This window comes from Falco cherrug, chromosome 6 (genome assembly GCF_023634085.1).
Source record: "Falco cherrug isolate bFalChe1 chromosome 6, bFalChe1.pri, whole genome shotgun sequence".
Classification (NCBI taxonomy): Eukaryota; Metazoa; Chordata; class Aves; order Falconiformes; family Falconidae; genus Falco; species Falco cherrug.
Window position 1 is genome coordinate 78,769,275 of NC_073702.1, and position 19,129 is coordinate 78,788,403.

A 19,129-nucleotide genomic window follows, 5' to 3' on the forward strand; every position below is an offset into this window, starting at 1 on the left:
CGGGCAAGGCCACCCCCTCATTTAGGCTGCGGCCTTGCGCCCCAGGCACCGGCACCCCCTCGCCCCGGTCCGCCTGCCCGCCACTGGGGATGGCGCGGCCCAGCTCCGCCGTGGCAACAGCCGCCCACCCCGCGGCCTCACCCGGGCTAGGAGCCGGCACCCAGCGGCGCCCGCGGCCCCGGCTCCCCCCGCCTCTTCCTCAGCGGGCGGCCCCCGCCTCCGCCGCCATGTTGTGGGGCTGACGCCGCCGCCGCGGGAGGCGGAGGAGGAGCTGGAGGCGGTGGCGGCGGCCCTTGCGGAGCAGGCGCTCACGGGCAGCAACAGGTACAAGCGGCGGGGGCCTGCGGCTCCTCCGCGCCCGGAGGAGCGGGGCCACGTCCCGGCCCGACCTGACCCGCGAGGGCGGGCGCGTCCCCAGGGCGCGGGGGGCAGGCGGGCGAGCTCGGGCGGTGCGGAGCTGTCAGCCCGGCCGCCCCGCGGGGCCTCGCTGCGGGCCCGGGGCACGGCCGGCCGCCGCGCCGCCGCGAGGGGAAGCGCCTGGTCCTGCTGCCCTGTAAGCGCAGCCGCCGCCCGGGCGGTGGGGAGGAACGGGCGAGCTTTCTGTTGCGCCAAGCTGCTGTATTTATATTTTTCCCTCTCCTTCAGGTTGGTGGGGTTCGGCTTTTTTTTTTTCTCCTGTTTTCTCTTAAAATTAGCGGTTCGCCTGCGTTTCGCCCTGCCGGAGAGCAGGCGAGGCCGGAGTCCGGCGGAGGGGCCGGGCGCTGTCAGGGAGCCGGGCCGGGCAGCTGCTGTCCCGCTCCCCGCCGCACGCTCCGGGGTTTCTATGGGAGCCGCTCTTCCCGGGAGCCGGCTCCACCGCCGGGCAGTGAGGTTTCCCGGCGCCGGGCAGTGATGTTTCCCAGTGGGCTGGGCTGCCTGCCGGCGCTCGCCTTCGCTTTATTGCCGCCCCTTCCCCTTGCAGGGCACCGGCACCGGCGTGGGTGCCCGCCCGGCTCGCTCTGCCCAGGGGGGCGCCCGGCCGCGGGAGGGAGCTCGGATGTGTTCAGACACTCCGGTTTGTTGCGGTGATGATGGTGGTTTTGTTTCTTGTGGCAGTGAAAACCTGGGATTTGGAGCAATGGAACTGGTTTCTGCAGTTAAAGTTTGTGAAGTGTTGTGCCTGTAGCTAGGCTGGCTTCCCGGGCTCTCGGCCTCACACCGCGGCGTGTAGTAATGCAGAAAATAAAGTGAGGCTGAGGTGCGTGATGGGTTCCGTAAGCCTACTATTTTGAATGCGTTAAATGGTTTTCATAGCAAGCGACGCTTTGACATCTGCCCTGTTGCAGAGCTTGAAAGTCGATTTTGCTTTCGATAGTACCTGTGATCTTTAACTTAGGCTTACTCGGTTGGAAATTCCCCATCTGAAACACTGGAATGAGGAGTTGCAAGCTGCTTGTTCGTGCATTCAGGCTGCCCTGTCGTATGCATCTTTGGGAACGTGGTGTTTTTTAAATTTGTTTTTGTTCGTGCTTGCCTGTGGTGGGAGCAGCTCCCAGGCTGGTATGTGCACAGAACACATACGAAGTGTGTGAAGCGGTATGGCTTTGCCACGGTGTGGGTAACGTCAGTGGTACATAACGTGCAGTTTGTTTTCAGGAATTTTAAGTTGTTCATCTGAAACTTCGTTCAAATTCAAAGACTATAGCTGTAACAGATGTTTATATTCACTGATGTGATGGTGCTGTTTAGAAATAACGAACATAAGGAACTGATTGGATAAATAGGTAGCTGGGGTTCATTCTTCTACTAAACCTCGTTAGTTTTTGTTTCCTTGTTTCCAGTGTACCTTCCCTGTTTGGTTTGTGTCTTTTTTTTTTTTTTTTTTTTTTTTTTTATTACTTATTCTGACTAAGGTGGGAGCAGCATTCACACCGCTGTACCTCTGGGTATTTAGAGAAATCTTAGTTCAGACTCTAGGCTTTGTGTGTTAAGACAATTGCATGTATCCCTGCAAACATGGATTTGGGCTGTTCCATGCTCTATTATACACAAATTTTGGTTGGATTAGCCTCCTGACTCAGATGCCTAAATTAGATAAGTGAATATGCTTCTCCTTTTAATTACTATCCTGAGGGAATTGCACTTAGTTTTTCTCCTCTCTCTATACAAGATTGAGAATATGGGTTGTGTCCCTGACTGAGTTGTTAGCTGCCACTGGAATATAAAAAAAAAAGAGTATGTTCCTATAGCACTCACAATAACAAAAATGCAGTACCTGTGGTCTGTTTGTGCTAATAACTCTATGGGCTTATCTAGCATAGGTGGTGTTGTGCTATTAGAGCTTTATGTGCTTATTTTTTCCACCGTTCTTGTGAACAAAGTGAGATAGGATAAGGCAGAAGTGACCCATGGATGACTTTGAACTGTGGTTGAGAAGCCTTTATTTATTGAGATTCAGGTATTACAGTAATTGGGACCACGGCACTTCTTAAATTACGGTGGCTTTTTTTACAAATATTTCTGTTGTAGTCTTTAATATTGAAAAGTGAATTAATTGCATGCCATGGGAAAGTAGCAGCTATGAAAAACAAAACTAAGTTCTGTAGATAATAGTAATTCTTCACTGAGTTACTCTTCTGGAGTTGGTGGGGAAAATGGGACAGCATTTGAGAAGTGAAAGGTGATGTACATGCTTTGCTTGGGGCATTATCAAAAAGTGTCATGCACCTTGAAAACAGGTGTTTACCAGGAAAAGATTGTGATTAGTTTCTGAAAAGCAGTGTAGTCCAGATTGCAAATTGAGGTACAGGTCTCTGGTCTGAGAGAGAACCTGTTAATTAAGAGTTTACAAGTAAAGTCTCTGCTCTTACCTGAAAAGATTTAGTTTGATCAGCGTGTAAAATTTGTGAAAACAGCATTTAATGAGATTTTCTTTTGAAGTCCAGAACTGTTATCTTTGTCTTTTTAAGACTGGTTCAAAAGTCAGACATTTTAATTCCTGGCCTATTTTCACTTGAAAGGAAATCACATAGAATGGTTTGGGGTGGAAGGGACCTTTGAAGGTCATCTAGTCCAACCTCCCTGCCATGGGCAGGGGCACCTTCCACTAGAGCAGGTTGCTCAAAGCCCTGTCCAGCCTGGCCTTGAGTGCTGCCAGGGATGGGGCATCCACAGCTTCTCTGGGCAACCGGTGCCAGTGTCTCACCACCCTCACAGTGAAGAATTTGTTCCTAATATCTAATCTAAGCCTACCCTCTTTTTAGCCTGAAACCATTCTTTCTTGTCCTGTTGCTACAGGCCCTACTGAAAAGTCTGTCCCCATCTTTCTCATAAGCCCTCTTTATGTACTGGAAGGCCACAATAAGATCTCCTCATAGGCGAGGTGCTCCAGCTCTCTGATCATCTTTGTGGCTCTCTTCTGGATTTGCTCCAACAGGTCCATGTCCTTCTTGTATCTCCAGTATCTCAGTTTTTGAAATGGCTTTTAACTGCTTCTATTTGCTTTTCTTTACCTGAAATCTAGTCATAGAGTAATAAAATTTTGAAGGCACTTGTAGAGATCATCTGGTCCAGCCTTCATTAAAATGTGGCATTAAGATGGGGCTGACTAAGAGCCACATCTGGTTGTGTTTGGACTACCTCCAAGGGTGGAGATCCCATAAACTCACTGGGTAGCCCTCTGTGGTCTGGTATCCATGCTTGGTCAGAGTGTATCCCATCCCATTGCCCGCGTTGGCATTGAAGACTTTAAACAGTATTGGCCATGGTGTCAACCCCTGGGGAACATAATTAGTTCCAACCGGATGGGACTTTGCATGACTGATCACAGCCCTTGGAGTCTAGTGGTCAAGCTAGTTTTTCACCCACTTTACAGTCAACCTATTCAAACTGTATTTTACCAGTTTGGCTCTGAGGATTCTGTGGGAGATGTTGCTGAAAGCCTTTGTAAAGTCAAAACAAGCTGCTTTGCCCTTGTTCCCAGAGCCAGTCATCTCAACACAGAAAGCTATGAGATGCATCAGGCGTGGTTCATCCTGGATAGCGGTGTGCTGGCACCTTCTCATCATCTTTTTGTTCTATAAGCATTGGCTCCCAGGAGGATTTGCTCCATAATCTTTCCAGGGACTGAAGTCAGACTTAGCAGCCTTTTGCATTGGTAAACTGTCCCTCTTGCCCTTCCAGAAGATGGGTTTGATGTTTGCCTTTTTCTAGTCATCAGGATCCTTGACCAGTCACCAAGACCTTCCAGAAATCATAGAACTTGGTCTTGCAATGACATCCACTGGTGTTCCTGGCAGCGCTGGTGCTGTGATTTGTTCCATATGTATGTGTGCTATACTTGCTTGTTTTCAAGTTACTTTATTTTGACTTCTGAAAGCTGCTTTCGGTTCCATGTAATGCCACATCTCTTGGCAAGGTATATTAGATGATGGATCCTGCCATGTTTTTAAGTTCTGGGGGAAGCTTGATGTAAACGTAGTCCTTTTGTGAAAGTCATGAGAGCAGTAGGTTGTTGACTTTGTGAATTTGTGGTGTTGCTTTTAGATTGGAGGGCTTATTTCATGTGGCTGAATGATGTGGGAAAGTCAGTGACCTTTCTTTACTTTTTTTGTTTTAGGTGAGAACTGGTGATTATAAAGATAACAAAGATAATGCAGAGCTAATTAGAGAATTCTCTTTTTTTTATGACTGACCTATTTCAAGCACTACCACTTGTCAGTAAAAAATTTAATACAAAGTGTTCTTCGAGGTCCAGAGGTTGATCCTAGGCATGGGGTGAAATAGGGTAGTTTGTTTTAAAAACACATCATCACCCTTTAACTTCACCTTTTAAAACTGCATTTTCCTTGTGTACCCTGCTTGATGATTGGTGATGCAACAGACTATTTTTAGGGGGGAAGCACTCTTCTTAGGGTGCCTGATCGGATTTTTGGAAGTGCTAAGCAGCTGTTTAAGTATTCCTGAGATTTTCAAATGCTAGGTTGCAAATATTGCAGGTGCCTGAATGACCTCTGGAAATCTGTTTTGAATCCGGTTGGTGTAGAACTGGGAGGCTTACTTCTACCTGTAAGTTCAAGTTCCTTCCTGTGACGGACCCATGTAAGTTGAAATTTCAAACCAGCTGTGAGCAATGCCACTGGTGAAGCCTTGTTTTCTGTGGCATTGGCTGTCCAAGTCTAATCAGCTGTAAGCTTGTGTCGAAGTTTTTCTTATGGTTAGTGTATTTAGAGCATCTTTTATTGATCCGGCTTCTTTAATGTCTAATATTAGTATGCAAACATACAGCAGTCTGTTAGGGGCACTAAATTTGGTAGTGTCTTCTCTGTCTGGTTGCCTTTTTTCATGAATCATGTAGGCAGTCAAGATATTTGCGAAGCACACCCTTCTGTTAATTTTGGTTCACGTGTGATGATGGGAGTCATTGAAGTATGTATTAACTACTCGTGTCTCATACCCTTTGAAAGCCAAGCTAAGGACTGAAGCATGCTGGTTACTTGGTTACTAGAATGTTCCTCCTTTCATTGATTAACTTGTCTATCAGGATTTATTTTTTTATTTATTATCAGATTTATTTAAGTGTAAGTCTCTAGAAAACAAGAAAGGTGATTTTATTTCATGAGGAGTCTTTGATTCTTCTTACATTCATGCATACTTTGTTTTATTGCCCATTGCAAGATTATACAGAGACTGTAGTAACTTGTTTTTCCGGTGCTGTTGTGCCATTAGCACCAAATGTTCAAAAGGTGAGGATTAGGTTATAGAAAAATCATAAAGTAAATGTGGGGCTGATGAAATTTTGGTTTTCTTCACATCTGGAATGTTTAAGACTGTCAGTATAGGAATGCAGCCGGGCTAGGTTGGTTACTTGGATCCTAGAGTTAAAAGTAATGGATTGAACATTAGTATACTGATGAGCACAGTGTTGTGTAACTCTTATTTTCAGAACACCACATGAAATTCAAGTGATGTAACATGATGACAGTAGCAGCACAATTGGAATTACCTAATAGAGGACAATTACCTGAGGACTATTTTTAAACAATTTTGCAGTTACAGATAGCTGAAAAAACATGGTTGATCCAGATAAGTCACAGCTTCTTTGGAACAGTGATTCTGAGAGCAGCCAGTTTGACTTGAGACATTTTGACACAGGATGTTGTTGCTTCAGAAGTAGCAGATAATGATTCTGAGCTGGCTTTCCTAGTGAAAATTTTCAAGGCTGATTGTGAAATGCTGTGGCACTGGTCATGACTGGTATCTGCAGTTAGTGATTCAACAGCATACACATGAAGTAAGGGAAGAACAGGAAATGGGAGTTACTCTTCATTGTTCCTAAAAATATAACTGGAATGCAAAAAAATGACCTATTATGGCTATACTAATAAATGTATCAAAAATCAGAGCTGACTTAAGTAATACTTTTAGTCTTAGCTTTCAAACGTCTCAAGAATTCTACTAATCAAAATCTAAAACTCCCTTGATTTTTCCAATACGCTCTTAGCATAGTCATAGTATTGTGGTAGGGCAAGTGTTTTTCTGAGATATACCTTTGCTCACAGGGACTTTACATGACACTGAGATGTGTGTCTAACCCAGGTGATAATTAATTCCTTAAGTTCATGAAATTAATTTGTGGTGGTCAGAACATTATTACCGTATGCTGTAGAGCTCAATGTTAAAGGTTAAGAGACCAAATCTCAACTGGATGCTTTGAAGGACCATTCTGGTTAATATAGTGTGGCCAGGACTTGTGGCTGAGAGCAGGGTCAGACTGGGGCAGAAGAGGTGCTGTGGCTACGCTGCCTGGGTCCAACTCAGGACCAGCTTGGCTCCTGGGGCTCCCACACTGGGTGGGACCTCTTGGACCTGCATTACACCCATGTTCTTCTATCTTGCTTTGGGGAATGCATTTTTGCCCACCCGTTGCCCCCCTGGAATAACGCCACCTAGTTAATTTGTTTTTGGTTTAACTTCCTTATATTGATCTTTGCTTTTTCTCCCGTGAGCTTTCTCTGGTTTTTGTTTCATTAAAGATAAACTACCTTTCTTTGCTTTAAAGGCCTCTTATGGCCTGTCTCCTTTTTGCTTGTCATCTCATTCAATTTTGAGGAGTTAAGCCTGAGATGGTTTTGCGCATCTACCCAGCTGGAAAGCAGATACATAAAATGGAAACCCAAGTCTTGCTAAATGTTTTGCCTTCATTAGTTTTACAAATGGTGAAAGTTTGTTTTCTGCTGGGGACAGAAAACTGCCCGTGTATTCTATCACTGCTATAGCAGTCCATTAGATGTTCTGTATGTTTTGCACTGTTACCTGGGACTGAAAACCAAGCAATAAGTTAGGTAGCAGTTCTTGTATCATAAGGAAAAGATAGCATTAAGAATTCTTCTGTTAGGTTTTTTTTTGTGCTGTGTTAGGAGGCAGATTTTGCTTGTGCTTCTGATGGAAGGGAAAGGGCTCAGAAATTTCCTCTGAAGATGGTAAGATTTCAAATGGATAAGCTCGTAAGTAATACGCTGTGAATGTTCCCAGTCATGGTTGAAATAAGATAATGAAAAGAAGAGAAAACTCATCAAAGATTTATATTTTGCCTAAGTCTACATTGGCATAAATTAGGAATCACAGTGTGAGAGTGGAGAATTGCAGGTTTCAAGGTGTGTGGACCCCACATCTTAGGGCTCTTGTACTATGCTTGCAAGTAATTAGATGTGAGAATTGATATATTTCAGAACAAGATCTGGAAAAAACAGCATATGGAGTGGGGAGTCATGTAAATTAGAAAGTAGGAAGCAAAAAAAGTGTATTTTAAGTTACCACCCATTCAGGAGCAAGTGTATCTCAGCTCTCTGGAAAGGTTATAATATGCAGGCTGAAGTTCCTTCTCAAAGGTAGAAGTTTAGAGCCTTTTAAAAAAAATAACCTTATAAATAATCTACCCTCTGCTTTTTTCCTCTTTTTTTCTTTGCCTTTTTAAGCAAAGCAAGCAGAGGTGGTGAAGTCTGTCCATGTCTGGGATCAGGTTCATGAATGTATTCGTCCAGGGTGTGACGGAGCTGGGTTAAATTCCCATCTTTTCCTGAGGAAGTTCATGTACTTGTCTCCTGGGAGAAGGGCCAGGGATTTAAATAGTGAGCTTCCTGAAGCGGGATTCTCATACCCACCTTCGGAATTTCTTCTCTGCAAGAAGAATCAAAGCTGGAGGAGCAGGGACAGAGAGGGACCTGTGGCTCTCTGATGGTAGAGAATTTCATGTAGGAAGTTGAAATCCTGAGTTTGTGTTACTATTCCAAACATTGTGCATGGGTTTTTTTAAACAACTGTGCAATAAAATGCGGAAAGGCCATCTCCTAGGAGGAAGCAAAGATCGGTACCAATTTCTGAAAACAGAGAGGAGAGTTGAACTGGATCTTGATATTTTGAATGGGTGCTTTCACAGCTGAGCAGCTGTGTAAGAAACAGAGTAAACCCATCAATACTGACCACACAATTATGTTTTTTTTAAATAGAAACAGAGATTCTTGTATTTTGCATGGCATCCATTTTGTATGGTCAGTATATTCAGAAAGCCTGTTTGTCAGGCAAAGTTGGCAGAAAGATACTTGTCCAAAAAAACCCCACATTTTGTGTTCTATCTTAATCACTGTTTGGAAGCAAATTGCCCTATAACAGTGAGCAAGGAAGGGACTGCATACCATAGGGTTAAGAAGTAACATATTTAACACTTTTTCTAACACACCCACCACCCACCCCCCACCCCGAAATGTCCAAATATTAACTAAAGTTTGCAGTACTTTCATCCACAGTAAGGGAGGCAGGGGGAGCAGGAAGAGCTAGCGATCTGCTAGCTACCCAGGACCGACTTCTTCCTTTTGTAACTGATGTCATTCATTTGTTATCAGGGTGGGTGGACTTTGTGAAGCTGGTTGCAGTTCTTTTTGAAAAGGCCGTGTCACTGCATGTAACTCCACTGCATAAAGGAGATACCAATTCTTGGCGTGCCAAAATGTTGTGTTGGTTTTCTTTCTTTTTTTAATTGGTAAACTTTTCTACTGATATGTGTTGAACAAAGAGGAATTCTAGACTGTGCTTGTTTATAATGCCTTACTAATGTTTATTATTCTCTGATTTTCAAGAGGATAATAAAAACAAAAAAAAGCACAGAACAACTACATGGGCTATTATACTGCCACTGTTTGCTTTGCAAATACTAATGAGTAGTCTTTGTGTTGTCCAGATCTACAGGTGTTGCAAAGATAAATTGGTCAACTAGTACTGCAATCTCTGTCCTTGCTAATTGGTTCTTGCTGCAAAAATCTCCAATATACCTTCTCTCTGTCCTTGAGAAAAGCAAAATAGTACTGTGTCCACACATGGTGCTTCTGCTGTTTGCTTTCTTCCAGTTAAAATGGATTGGACAGAGCCTGATGCACCAGACTGTCATTCCTACTAAAACTATGTGGCTGCGGTTTTTCTGAGAAATATTTTGAAAAAAATTGATTCAAGTATAAATATTAACAACAACTGTGGTGAGGCTGTTCTTCGTAAAATGGCAATATGCCTACGATAGAAGAGAAGCTTTTTCTTTTTGCTTTCTCCTGCAGTCTGCCCAGCTCTAATGTTTTCTAATGCTTTCAGCACGGTGGTAAGGTCCCCCCTGTTTCTTGCAGTCTCCTCATTTCTTTTTGCAACTTGGGTCAACTACAGTGAACACAGAGAGGCAACAGAAGTTGCAGTTTGGCAGGTCAGTTTGTGAAAACAATTGGTGCTTTAAACATTGGGACTAGTCAGATGGTTTGTTTACAAGAACTTGCTGTTCTGCTATTTAAATGTAACATCCAAGTTTTCCTGTTTTCAGCCTAAATGGCAGCATGGCTTAATGTTATGTACAGTGTTCACAGGGATGTTTTGATACTTTTTTGTTACAATGTGGATTTGTGATGTGGCTGTCATGGTTTCTTAGGACTGATAACTTGGAGTTCACCAAGCACCTCTCCTAGAACATTTTGCAGAACCAAGTAATTTCCTGTGAGAGATTCTGGTTGGAATGGCTGGTTTTTCATCATCTGTTTCAGATACTGGTTATAGTCTTCCTGAGGCTTTTTTTTCTTCAGTAAGTGTTTCTATATGGCATTGGGTTTCTCTATGATATTGTGTAATAAGTTTCTTCAGACATTTATAACTTTCACCTCTTAATGATTAAAAAGTAAGTTTGGCCTACTGTGAGACTATTTTAGTGAGATTTCCCTTGGTAAATATATGGCGCACACCTGTGTCTTAGACAAAGGTGCTCTTACAGATGGTGACTAGAGTAATTTGGAATTCATGAAAATAAGCTGCTTTTAACTTTGATACATGCGTAATATCCAAGCCTTTGGGGTGTGCTGTGGAAATGTAAAAGGCAGAATGCTTGTTGAGAGCAAGCTCTATTCTTTGATAGGGATTGTTTCCACAGACCTTTGAAAAATGCGTGTAGACTTTGAGTTTACTGGGCTGTTTCCTCCTTCCTTAAAAATTTGAATGAGGGGAAATAATGTTGCAGTAATATTTTTATTTTCCTTTTTTTTTTTTTTAACCTTTCAGTACAAATTAGGAATCTGTCACTAAAGAAGCATGTGTGTTTGGTGTAACCCTGGTGTCCAAATGAAATGGATCTGTGCAAAGGCATAGAATAGTGTCTCAGTGTTGGTGTGATCTGAAATCCTGTAAAAATCTCGTTTATGATTCTTGGCTGCTTCTGTAAGGTCATAGTTTTCAGTATTATTTATAGGGGTTAATGTAGGAGGGTTTTGGTGCCTTTCAGGTCTAGCATTTTAAAGTATGACAAGGTCTGCCTATAGGCATAATAGTGAGATGTTAGAGCTAAATCATGACTTTATTGTATCACGTTGGTGTAATGTACTCTTAGTACAGATCTGTTGGGCAGTTCTCTCTTGCTTTTGGACCTAAGTTTGGTGCATCTACATGACAATGCCTGGTGCAGACTCATTGGGCTGGGTTAGCCCAGGCTTGGGAAACTTGGAGAATTTTCAGGTATGCTGAAAAAACCTGTGTTGATAATTTGGGCTGTCTGGTCACTATTTTTGAGAGCACTGCACTGGAACAGATTATCAGTGTGGTATTAGAAACATCTGATCTTGGACTCTTTTTGAAAGGACAGACAGTGGTATTGATGATAACTCGGGTGTGCTGTATTCAGTGTCTGAATACAGTTTCTAATTCTCCTTGACATGAGCGGTGAAACTTCTGTTATTGCAGAATGATTTGGGTTGAAGGGGATCTTTTAAGGTCATCTAGTCCAACTCTGTGCCATGGGCAGGGCTACCTTCTGCTATACCAGGTTGCCGAAAGCCTCATCCAGTGTGACTTTGGAACACTTCCAGTGATGGAGCATCCACAGCTTCTCTGGGTAACCTGTTCCAGTGCCTCACCAACTTACTAGTAAAGAATTTTCTTCTGTCCAACCTAAATCTGCCTTCTTTTAGTTGAAAACCATTGCCCCTTGTTCTGTCACTACAGGCCCTCACAAAATGTCTCTCTCCAAGTTTCTTAGGAGCTCCCTTCGAGTATTGCAATAAGGTCTCTCTGGAACCCTCTCTTCGCCAGGCTGAACAACCCCAACTCCCTCAGCCTGTCCACACAGGAGAGGTTCTCCAGCCCTCTGATAATCTTTGTGGCCTCCTTTGGACTCACTCCAACAGGTCCATGTCCTTCTGATGTTGGGGACCCCAGAGGTGGATGCAGCACTGCAGGGGGGGGTCTCATGAGAGCTGAGTAGAGGGGGAGGCTCACCTCCCTTGACCTGCTGGCCACCCTTCTTGTTATGCAGCCCAGGATAGAGATCGCTTGTCATACAGGTTAGCGAAAGGTAGTGGCCCTGTGTATATAGCTGATGTTAACAGTGGGCTGGAGTTACCCCAGCTGATGAAAATGAACCAGGAACACCTGTGCTCCATAGATGCAGAGCTTTCATAAATAGGAAGGGCCCTCACCAAGTTAATACGAGGACTTTGACCTCAAAATTTTTCAGTTGAAATTATCTTAAAATATGGTATAGTTGAGACTCCAGGGACATCAAAAAGAGAGAGGGGGTTTATATGTTTTGTGTGCATGGAGATGCCTGGGTTACTTCTCCCACTCGCGTGGTCAGCAGTTGGGAGTTTAGAAAGCTCAATCTATGTGAGCCCTTGCAGCAAAACCAAAGAAGGTGAAGTCTGACTTTCTCTATAGGTGTAAGTTGTATGAAGTATTTTAAAAATACATCTTAAGATTTTGGGCTTTAAGAATTAATCAGTTTATTATCAGACTTGTATTGTCTGATAATTAACTGACTTGCCATGGTTTAACCCCAGCTGGCAAACAAGCACTGCACAGCTACTCGCTCACTCCCTCTCACCCAGAGGGATAGGGAGGAGGATCAGAAAGGAATGTAAAACTCAGGGGTTGAGACAAGAACAATTTAATAGGTAAAGCAAAAGCTGTGCATGCATGCATGCAAAGCAGGGAATTCATTCACTACTGTCCATCGGCAGGCAGGTGCTCAGCCATCCCCAGCAAAGCAGGGCTCTGTCACATGTAGTGGTTACTCGGGAAGACAAACGACATAATGCTGGATGTCCCCACTTTCCTCCTTCTTCCCCCAGCTTATATACTCAGCATGACATTATATGGTATGGACCACCTCTTTGGCTAGTTCGTGTCACCTGTCCTGGCTGTGTCCCCTCCCAGTTCCCTGTGTTCCTCCAGCCTTTTTGCTGGCAAGGCCCAAGAAACTTAAAAGTCCTTGACTTAGTATAACACACTGGTGGTTTTAGTTGTTGCTGGGTGATGTTTATCAGCATTTCTCACACCAAATCCAAAACGCAGCACTGCACCAGCTACTAAGAAGAAAATTAACTCTGTTGCAGCTGAAACCAAGACACTTGTGAGGCTTTGCCTTGACTACTGTGTGCAGGTTTGGGCTCCACAGTGTAAGAAGGATATAAAAATATCCAGATGTGTCCAAAGGAGGTCAGTAAAGAGGGTGAAAGGATTAGAGGGAAAGACCTATGAGGAGCAGCTGAGGATACTAGGTTTGTTCAGCTTAGAGAAGAAGTGACCAAAGGGTGACCTCATTGCTGTCTACAGCTTCCTCATGAGGGTGAGTGGTGAGGGAGGTGCTGGTCTCTCCTCTCTAGTGATAGGATGCAAAGGAATGGCTTAAAGTTGTGTCAGGAAATTAAGATTGGGTACTAGGAGAAAGTTCTCCACTGAGAGGGTGGTCATGCTCTGGGACAAGCTCCCCAGGGAAGTGGTTGTGGCCTCAAGCCAGCTGGTGTTCATGAAGTGAAGTGGTTGGACAATGCTCTTAGATATATAACTTTCAGGTTGTCATGTGTAGAGCCTGAAGCTGGACTTGATGATCCTTGTTGGTTCCTTCCAACTTGGGGTATTCAATGGTTCTGTTTATCAAGTGATTCTGTTGTAATTACTTACTTAAAAAAATATAAAAGTGATCTGAAAATAAGACAATAATATACGTTGTAGGAAAGATTAAATGTGTAGCCTTTATGTGGTAAGACTGTAAATCTAGAACAAGTCATGTGCAGGTGGATGTCTCTGTCAATGCAAAGCTCTATTGAGCTTTGCTCTGTTGATTCTGGAGATACTCTCCAGCATCCTGCTTCTGTGCCATGGCTCTCTTCTAGCCCTCCTTGACAGAACAGCTTTTGAAGAGAAGTGTGCAGTAGAAACATTTAACAACATTGGAAGCATTTTTCAGGAGGGCTATATATAGATTTCAAGTGTCTCTTGGTAGGTTGCTGGTAAGGCCTAGGAAGGGGATGCTGTAAGTAACCTAAAAATACTCCAGTTTGTTTTAGAATTCATGTCTTGGAGTAGATCCACGCTTCCTTTTTCATCGTTCTGCAGCTGATACCTACTGTCACCCTGAGAGATCATTTGGACTCGCCCATCTTTCCACTTTATGTATATATGTATATGTGTGTGTGCACACAGAAATGTATGTGTAAGTGTCTTAATGACTGTCTGTAATGTGTCAGAATTAAAAAAAAATAAAAATTACTCACTGGACAGTTATATAAGCAACATAGAGCAAGATAACTTAAGATAAAATACTGTTCTTCGTGTATTTTGGGGAGGGACCGGGTCCACATGGGGTTATAAGGATTACAGATGATCCAGTGAGAATGAGTGATTTGTGGCCTGTTACAGTAGCATGATTTTAGATGTTATTTATAGGATATATAAATAGCAATAAAAATATATATTACATTATTATTATTATTATTATTATATTTGTTTGCTTATTTATATCTTTATATATTGAGTGGATTGTTAGCAAGTGATGGCAGACATTTTTATTTGTATTGCAGAAATGGGGAATAGATACAAAAAATGCTCTCCTGTCCACACATGAAACCAGAGTTCTTTCCAGTTGTGTGATTTTTCTAATGAGATGTGCAGGAGTTTCCTTGCAGGGGGCGGGATTGTGGGAGATGTGTTATTTCTGTACTTAATATGAAAATCTGTGGTTGTATATAGAGGTGAAGGGTTTTTTGGGGGGGGATGGTGGGTGGGGAGAAGGTTTAGTATCTGAAGAGGGAGTGCCACAGGGGTCTGAGATGTGGGTGGTTGTTTTTTTTTTTTTAATAAAATAAAAATGTTGTCCTGAACAATAGTTTCCGCATGTAGTGCGCAGGATAATGATGTGTAAATTTCAGTATTTATCTATCTCATGCAAAGCAAAAGCTTGCTGCATTGTCTTAGTTCTAAGTTTGTAAAGTGGTGTTTATGCTTATCCCTCAAGTAAGTATTGGTGAATATTTTGCAATTCTAAATAGCATTAATACAGGTACTCTTAAAAGAATACATACTAGAAAAAGAAAATAAGTCTTTGTACTCTGATATCTATGATGAAAGTAAATTATATTGAGACTCCTTTAAATGCTGCTCTGGACTCTGCAGTAGCTCAAGCAGAGGAATAAGTTTGTTGTGTTGGTTATGGGAAACTGACTACAAATTTTGATTAGGAAAGTAATTTTTTTTTTTTAATACATGATGTGAGAGTGTTTTCTTTGTAAAAAGTGTGTGGAGTAGTGAAAGAGATAAATTTTACTAATTGTTCTTCCAGTTTTGCTCAGAAGAAGCATTCAGTTAAGAGAGTTGTATACGGAACTATTTTTATGATATGCTTAACTATTTGCCAGGGAGAGCTGGAGGAGGTGTGCTAGGACCTCCAGCCTGTCCTTCTGCCCGGAGAGGGCTGTTTGCCACACCATATGTTCTGACATGTTGTCAACTGTTCTCGTACATTATGCAGCAGTTGCTAAACAGTTGGTACTGTTTTCCTTTAAGAATGTGCCACTAGGTTCAGAACTGCACTGCATACTCTCTAAAAAAAAAAAATAATCCCCCACCCCCTGCAAAACGTAAATTCAGCTTGTTCAGCAGCATCCTGAAGCCTGGCATTGTTTGCTATCGGAAGTGCGAGCTAAAGGGGACAGACGTTCCCCCTACTCAGCGGGAGCGCAGAGCTGTGTTTTGCCCTTGTTGCATTATTAATGGCACAATGTTTTTATGTTGCAGATGGCTAAGAGCTAGCAAGGCATATTCAGGACCATGATGGCTCAGTTTCCCACAGCCGTGAATGGTGAGTAGCTCGGGTCGGTTGGTTTAGGTAGGGGTGGGAGCGTTTATCTTCCTTTTTTTGTTTGTTTGTTTTTTTAGTGCTGGTTAAATAATACCTGCAGCAGCGTTTTGGTCAGTTTGCTGCAGATTGCTTCCTGTAGACTAACTTGTACTGTAAGACAGGGAGAAATTCGGTAGAAGCATTACTGCAGCATAATTTGGAGTACAGATCCGCCTGGACCATCTAGTAACCTCAGATCATTTAAAGGGCTGAGGAATGTGTGACTTGTAGTGTGAATGCTGCCTGACTTCAAGCGAGGAATATGCTAAGTAATAGCTGATTAAACTTGCATACCTTTTCTGTTACGTAATTCAGCACAAAATGTGTTTAATTATAATATGTGATGCTATTTATTTTAAACCAAAATATTTGAATGTGTTAAGCAATATGCTACATGGACAAAAATAATCAGTCTTTCTAAAAAAAAAAAAAGTTTCAAATTTTCCTCTTTATTCTGTGCCCCATCTACTATAGAAACTTTTGGATTTGTTTCTTGGTGTTTTTTTTTTTTCAGAGACATCCTGAGATTTGAAAACTTAAAATTGTTTCTCTGTGTATGTGTGTGTTGGAGCTCTTTATTTCTAGAGCAAGCTTATTGGTGAAGACACAATTTGCAAATATCTGCTGAGAAATTTGATGCTTGCACGTTGTTGTTTACAGAGCTGGCCAAAATGAAAAGACAAGTGTAGGAATAATGCTTTCCACTTCAGCTAGTCCAGATAGGGAGTATTTCTCCCAACAAAAATAGGGAAATAGATGCAAGAAGTACTTTTTGTCTCATTTATCTGTGAAGGTTACTGCAGGACTGGGAGGTCTTTAACTGATTTAGAAACTTGTCACTGCTGATAAATTGGGTGAGTAAGGGGAAGTTTTTTTTTTCAGAAGAACATTCAGATTACAGATTAAATGTCCTCTTTTTTACATATATTTCACATCTGCATAAAACACTTCATGAAAAATAATCGATGTGATCAACACCTTTTTTTATACAGTCAGCTGCAGTTTGCTCCAGACTTGGTTTCACAGATTTAACAATAAAAGAGATGTAAAAGGAGTCAATATATTGTATATAATAGGGAAAAATCTAAATACCAGAATTTCCACACCCCCCACACCCCCCCCCTTTTTGGACATAATGAAAAAGTATTTTTTAATTGCCACATGCTGTTTGCTTCTCATTTTAAAATAAACAGAGAAGCTCTCTTCGGGGAGAATACACGTTTATGTTCTTGACCGTCTCTATGGTTGATTTAAACATAAACTATTTAGTATCTTTTTTTGGTTTGGCTTTTTACTCCTTCATTCTGTTGGCAGCTTGCAAGTGTATTGACAGCACTGAGCACGTACATGAATTGATCTCAGAAGTGTTAATCTGGGAGAGTGATCCTTTCTTTGATCTGAAATCCCTTGGGCAGTACTGTCTGCTGCTCAAAAGGAACAGTGCCACAAGATTCAGCCTTTCCCCTGGCAGAGTTCTACCGTGTTGAAAAACATAGTAGAATAAAGTAAGAAAAATAGCAGGCAATAAATGGTTAAACTATTGCTCCTCACAGAATATTTGGATGATTGTCTGTAGTTTTGCAGATAAATTTCTTATCAGAATTTATTAAATTGTGAGCAAGTCAGGTGGGGACAAGAGAGTAGTTTTAATGTGATCACTGGCTAAATACCGAGCAACCCTTGCTGTTGAAATTGTTCTTCCCTGCTGCTTACTGCCGCTGTTGTTCGCATTCAAAGTAGATCACCTGCATTTACCACTCGTTGCTCAGTGGAAACCTGTAATTATGTTGTTAGACCTTGGTAGTGACTTGAAGCATGAGATGAAGAAAGAGGTTATGTGTGAGGCAACTAGACCATTAGGCGTTGCTGCAGCCTCAGAGCACTGGCTGCCAGCTACACCTTCCTGCTAGCAGAGCGTTGACCCTTTCCTTTTGTATCCTGCTAGGGGAAAATGGTGTTTTTTCATCTGGGGAAAAAACCTCTTACTCTTATCAAGGTACAGTATACTTAGCTTTCAGTTCATTAGTAGTGGTAGGCATAAAGTAGTTCCTGTTTCAAGGTTATTTTTGGCATTCAATGTTACAGAAAAGTGAGCGGATGTGTCTGCAAGTGCATAATTATATGACACAGGGTGACAGTGTTTGAGAACTGCAGGGTTCAAATGACAAAGCACAATATTCAAATAGTCTCAAACAAATACAAGTAGAAGGTGCTATAACACTTTATTTACCAAACTAAGTGGAGAAAGGGAAGTCTGTGCAGGACCTCAAGAAGGAAGGGTAACTGAGTCGTGTGCTTGAAGTCCCAGTTGAGAGACTGAACTTCGCTGAGGGCACCTTGAGCTGTTCCTCAGAACATACTTCCACCAGAGCAGGATCCCAAGACTCTCCAGCCTCAGCATGTGGCCAATGGCCAAACTGCATGTACTAAGAACTGGCATATTCTTTTTAAGTTATGTGGCCAAGTAAACTTCAGCTTGTTGTAGACGTTGTGTGCTTGAGGGGCACGTTGTCTTGCTAGACCACTTACCTTTCTTCTCTGAAGTCACGAAAGGATGCAGTGAACAGAAAGGAGTTCCCTTTGACTCTCCGTTTCCATCCACAGTGACCTTTGTGGATACCTTACTAACAGGCTGGAAAGTCAAAGAGGAAAAGGACTTAAAGAGCGCATGTTGATTTTTGTCGATCTCAGGGCAGACCTGCCAGTTACTACAAATTTATCTCCTGTGCAAAATATAAAGGTTGTGATGACATTTTTTTATGAACAGGCAAGGCTGAGTAACATGTTTCTTCTTACGTAGAAAGGCTGCCAATTACAAAATAGACATGCAGCACCAGATGGATAACAGACATTTATCTCTGTGGAGTCCACTTCTATAAAAGAACTCTAGGCATATCCATCTCCCCAGTCTGCAAATGAGATCAGGGATTCCCTACTGAGGATTTAGTTTTATCCTGTGACAGTCTGAATATTGATCATTATGACTGTGAAAATGATAACCCCCCCCCAGTTTCTGGTAGTTTATTCTCCATGCATATAGCTCTCCATCTGGACAAAGCTTTCTTAGGAATTCATCCTAAGTCTTGCAGAAGCTTTTGAAAGTGGCAGTTAGTTACACTAAATAACAAATACCTTCAACAACTGTATTTCAAAGGTAGGAGTCAATACACTAACTACAAAGGCCAGTTTGAAGGTTAAAGGCTTTAACAGATTAAAATGTACTTCCACTTAATTTGTCTCTGTGACTGCTGATAAATATCACAGAGCAGGAAGAAGTACCCTTCACTGCCACGGGATGCCTTCTTTACAGCTGAAGAGCAGTTCCAAGATGTGGCTATTTTCCCAACTCCCCTTCTTCTGCAGGGTAGAGTTTTTCAGGGTTTAATATCCATGCTGATGCTGGATCTTGGTTTGGGGAGGTTTAATCTTGATGGTTCTGCCGAATAAGGAAGGCAGTATTTG

General features: G+C 42.4%; 1 protein-coding gene across 3 annotated transcripts in view; it reads left to right on the plus strand.

The window, feature by feature from the left end:
* Nucleotides 1-201: 201 nt before the first annotated feature.
* The window catches only part of ITSN2 (intersectin 2), an 88,438-nt gene continuing 69,510 nt past the window's right edge, over nt 202-19,129 (plus strand). The window contains exons 1-2 of one of the 3 annotated variants that reach the window (XM_055714213.1): nt 202-324; nt 15,565-15,628. In XM_055714213.1, the coding sequence (XP_055570188.1) occupies nt 15,598-15,628 (31 nt within the window). In that variant the 5' untranslated portion in view covers nt 202-324; nt 15,565-15,597. The other 2 variants (XM_055714214.1, XM_005441580.4) reach the window with 2 other exon arrangements.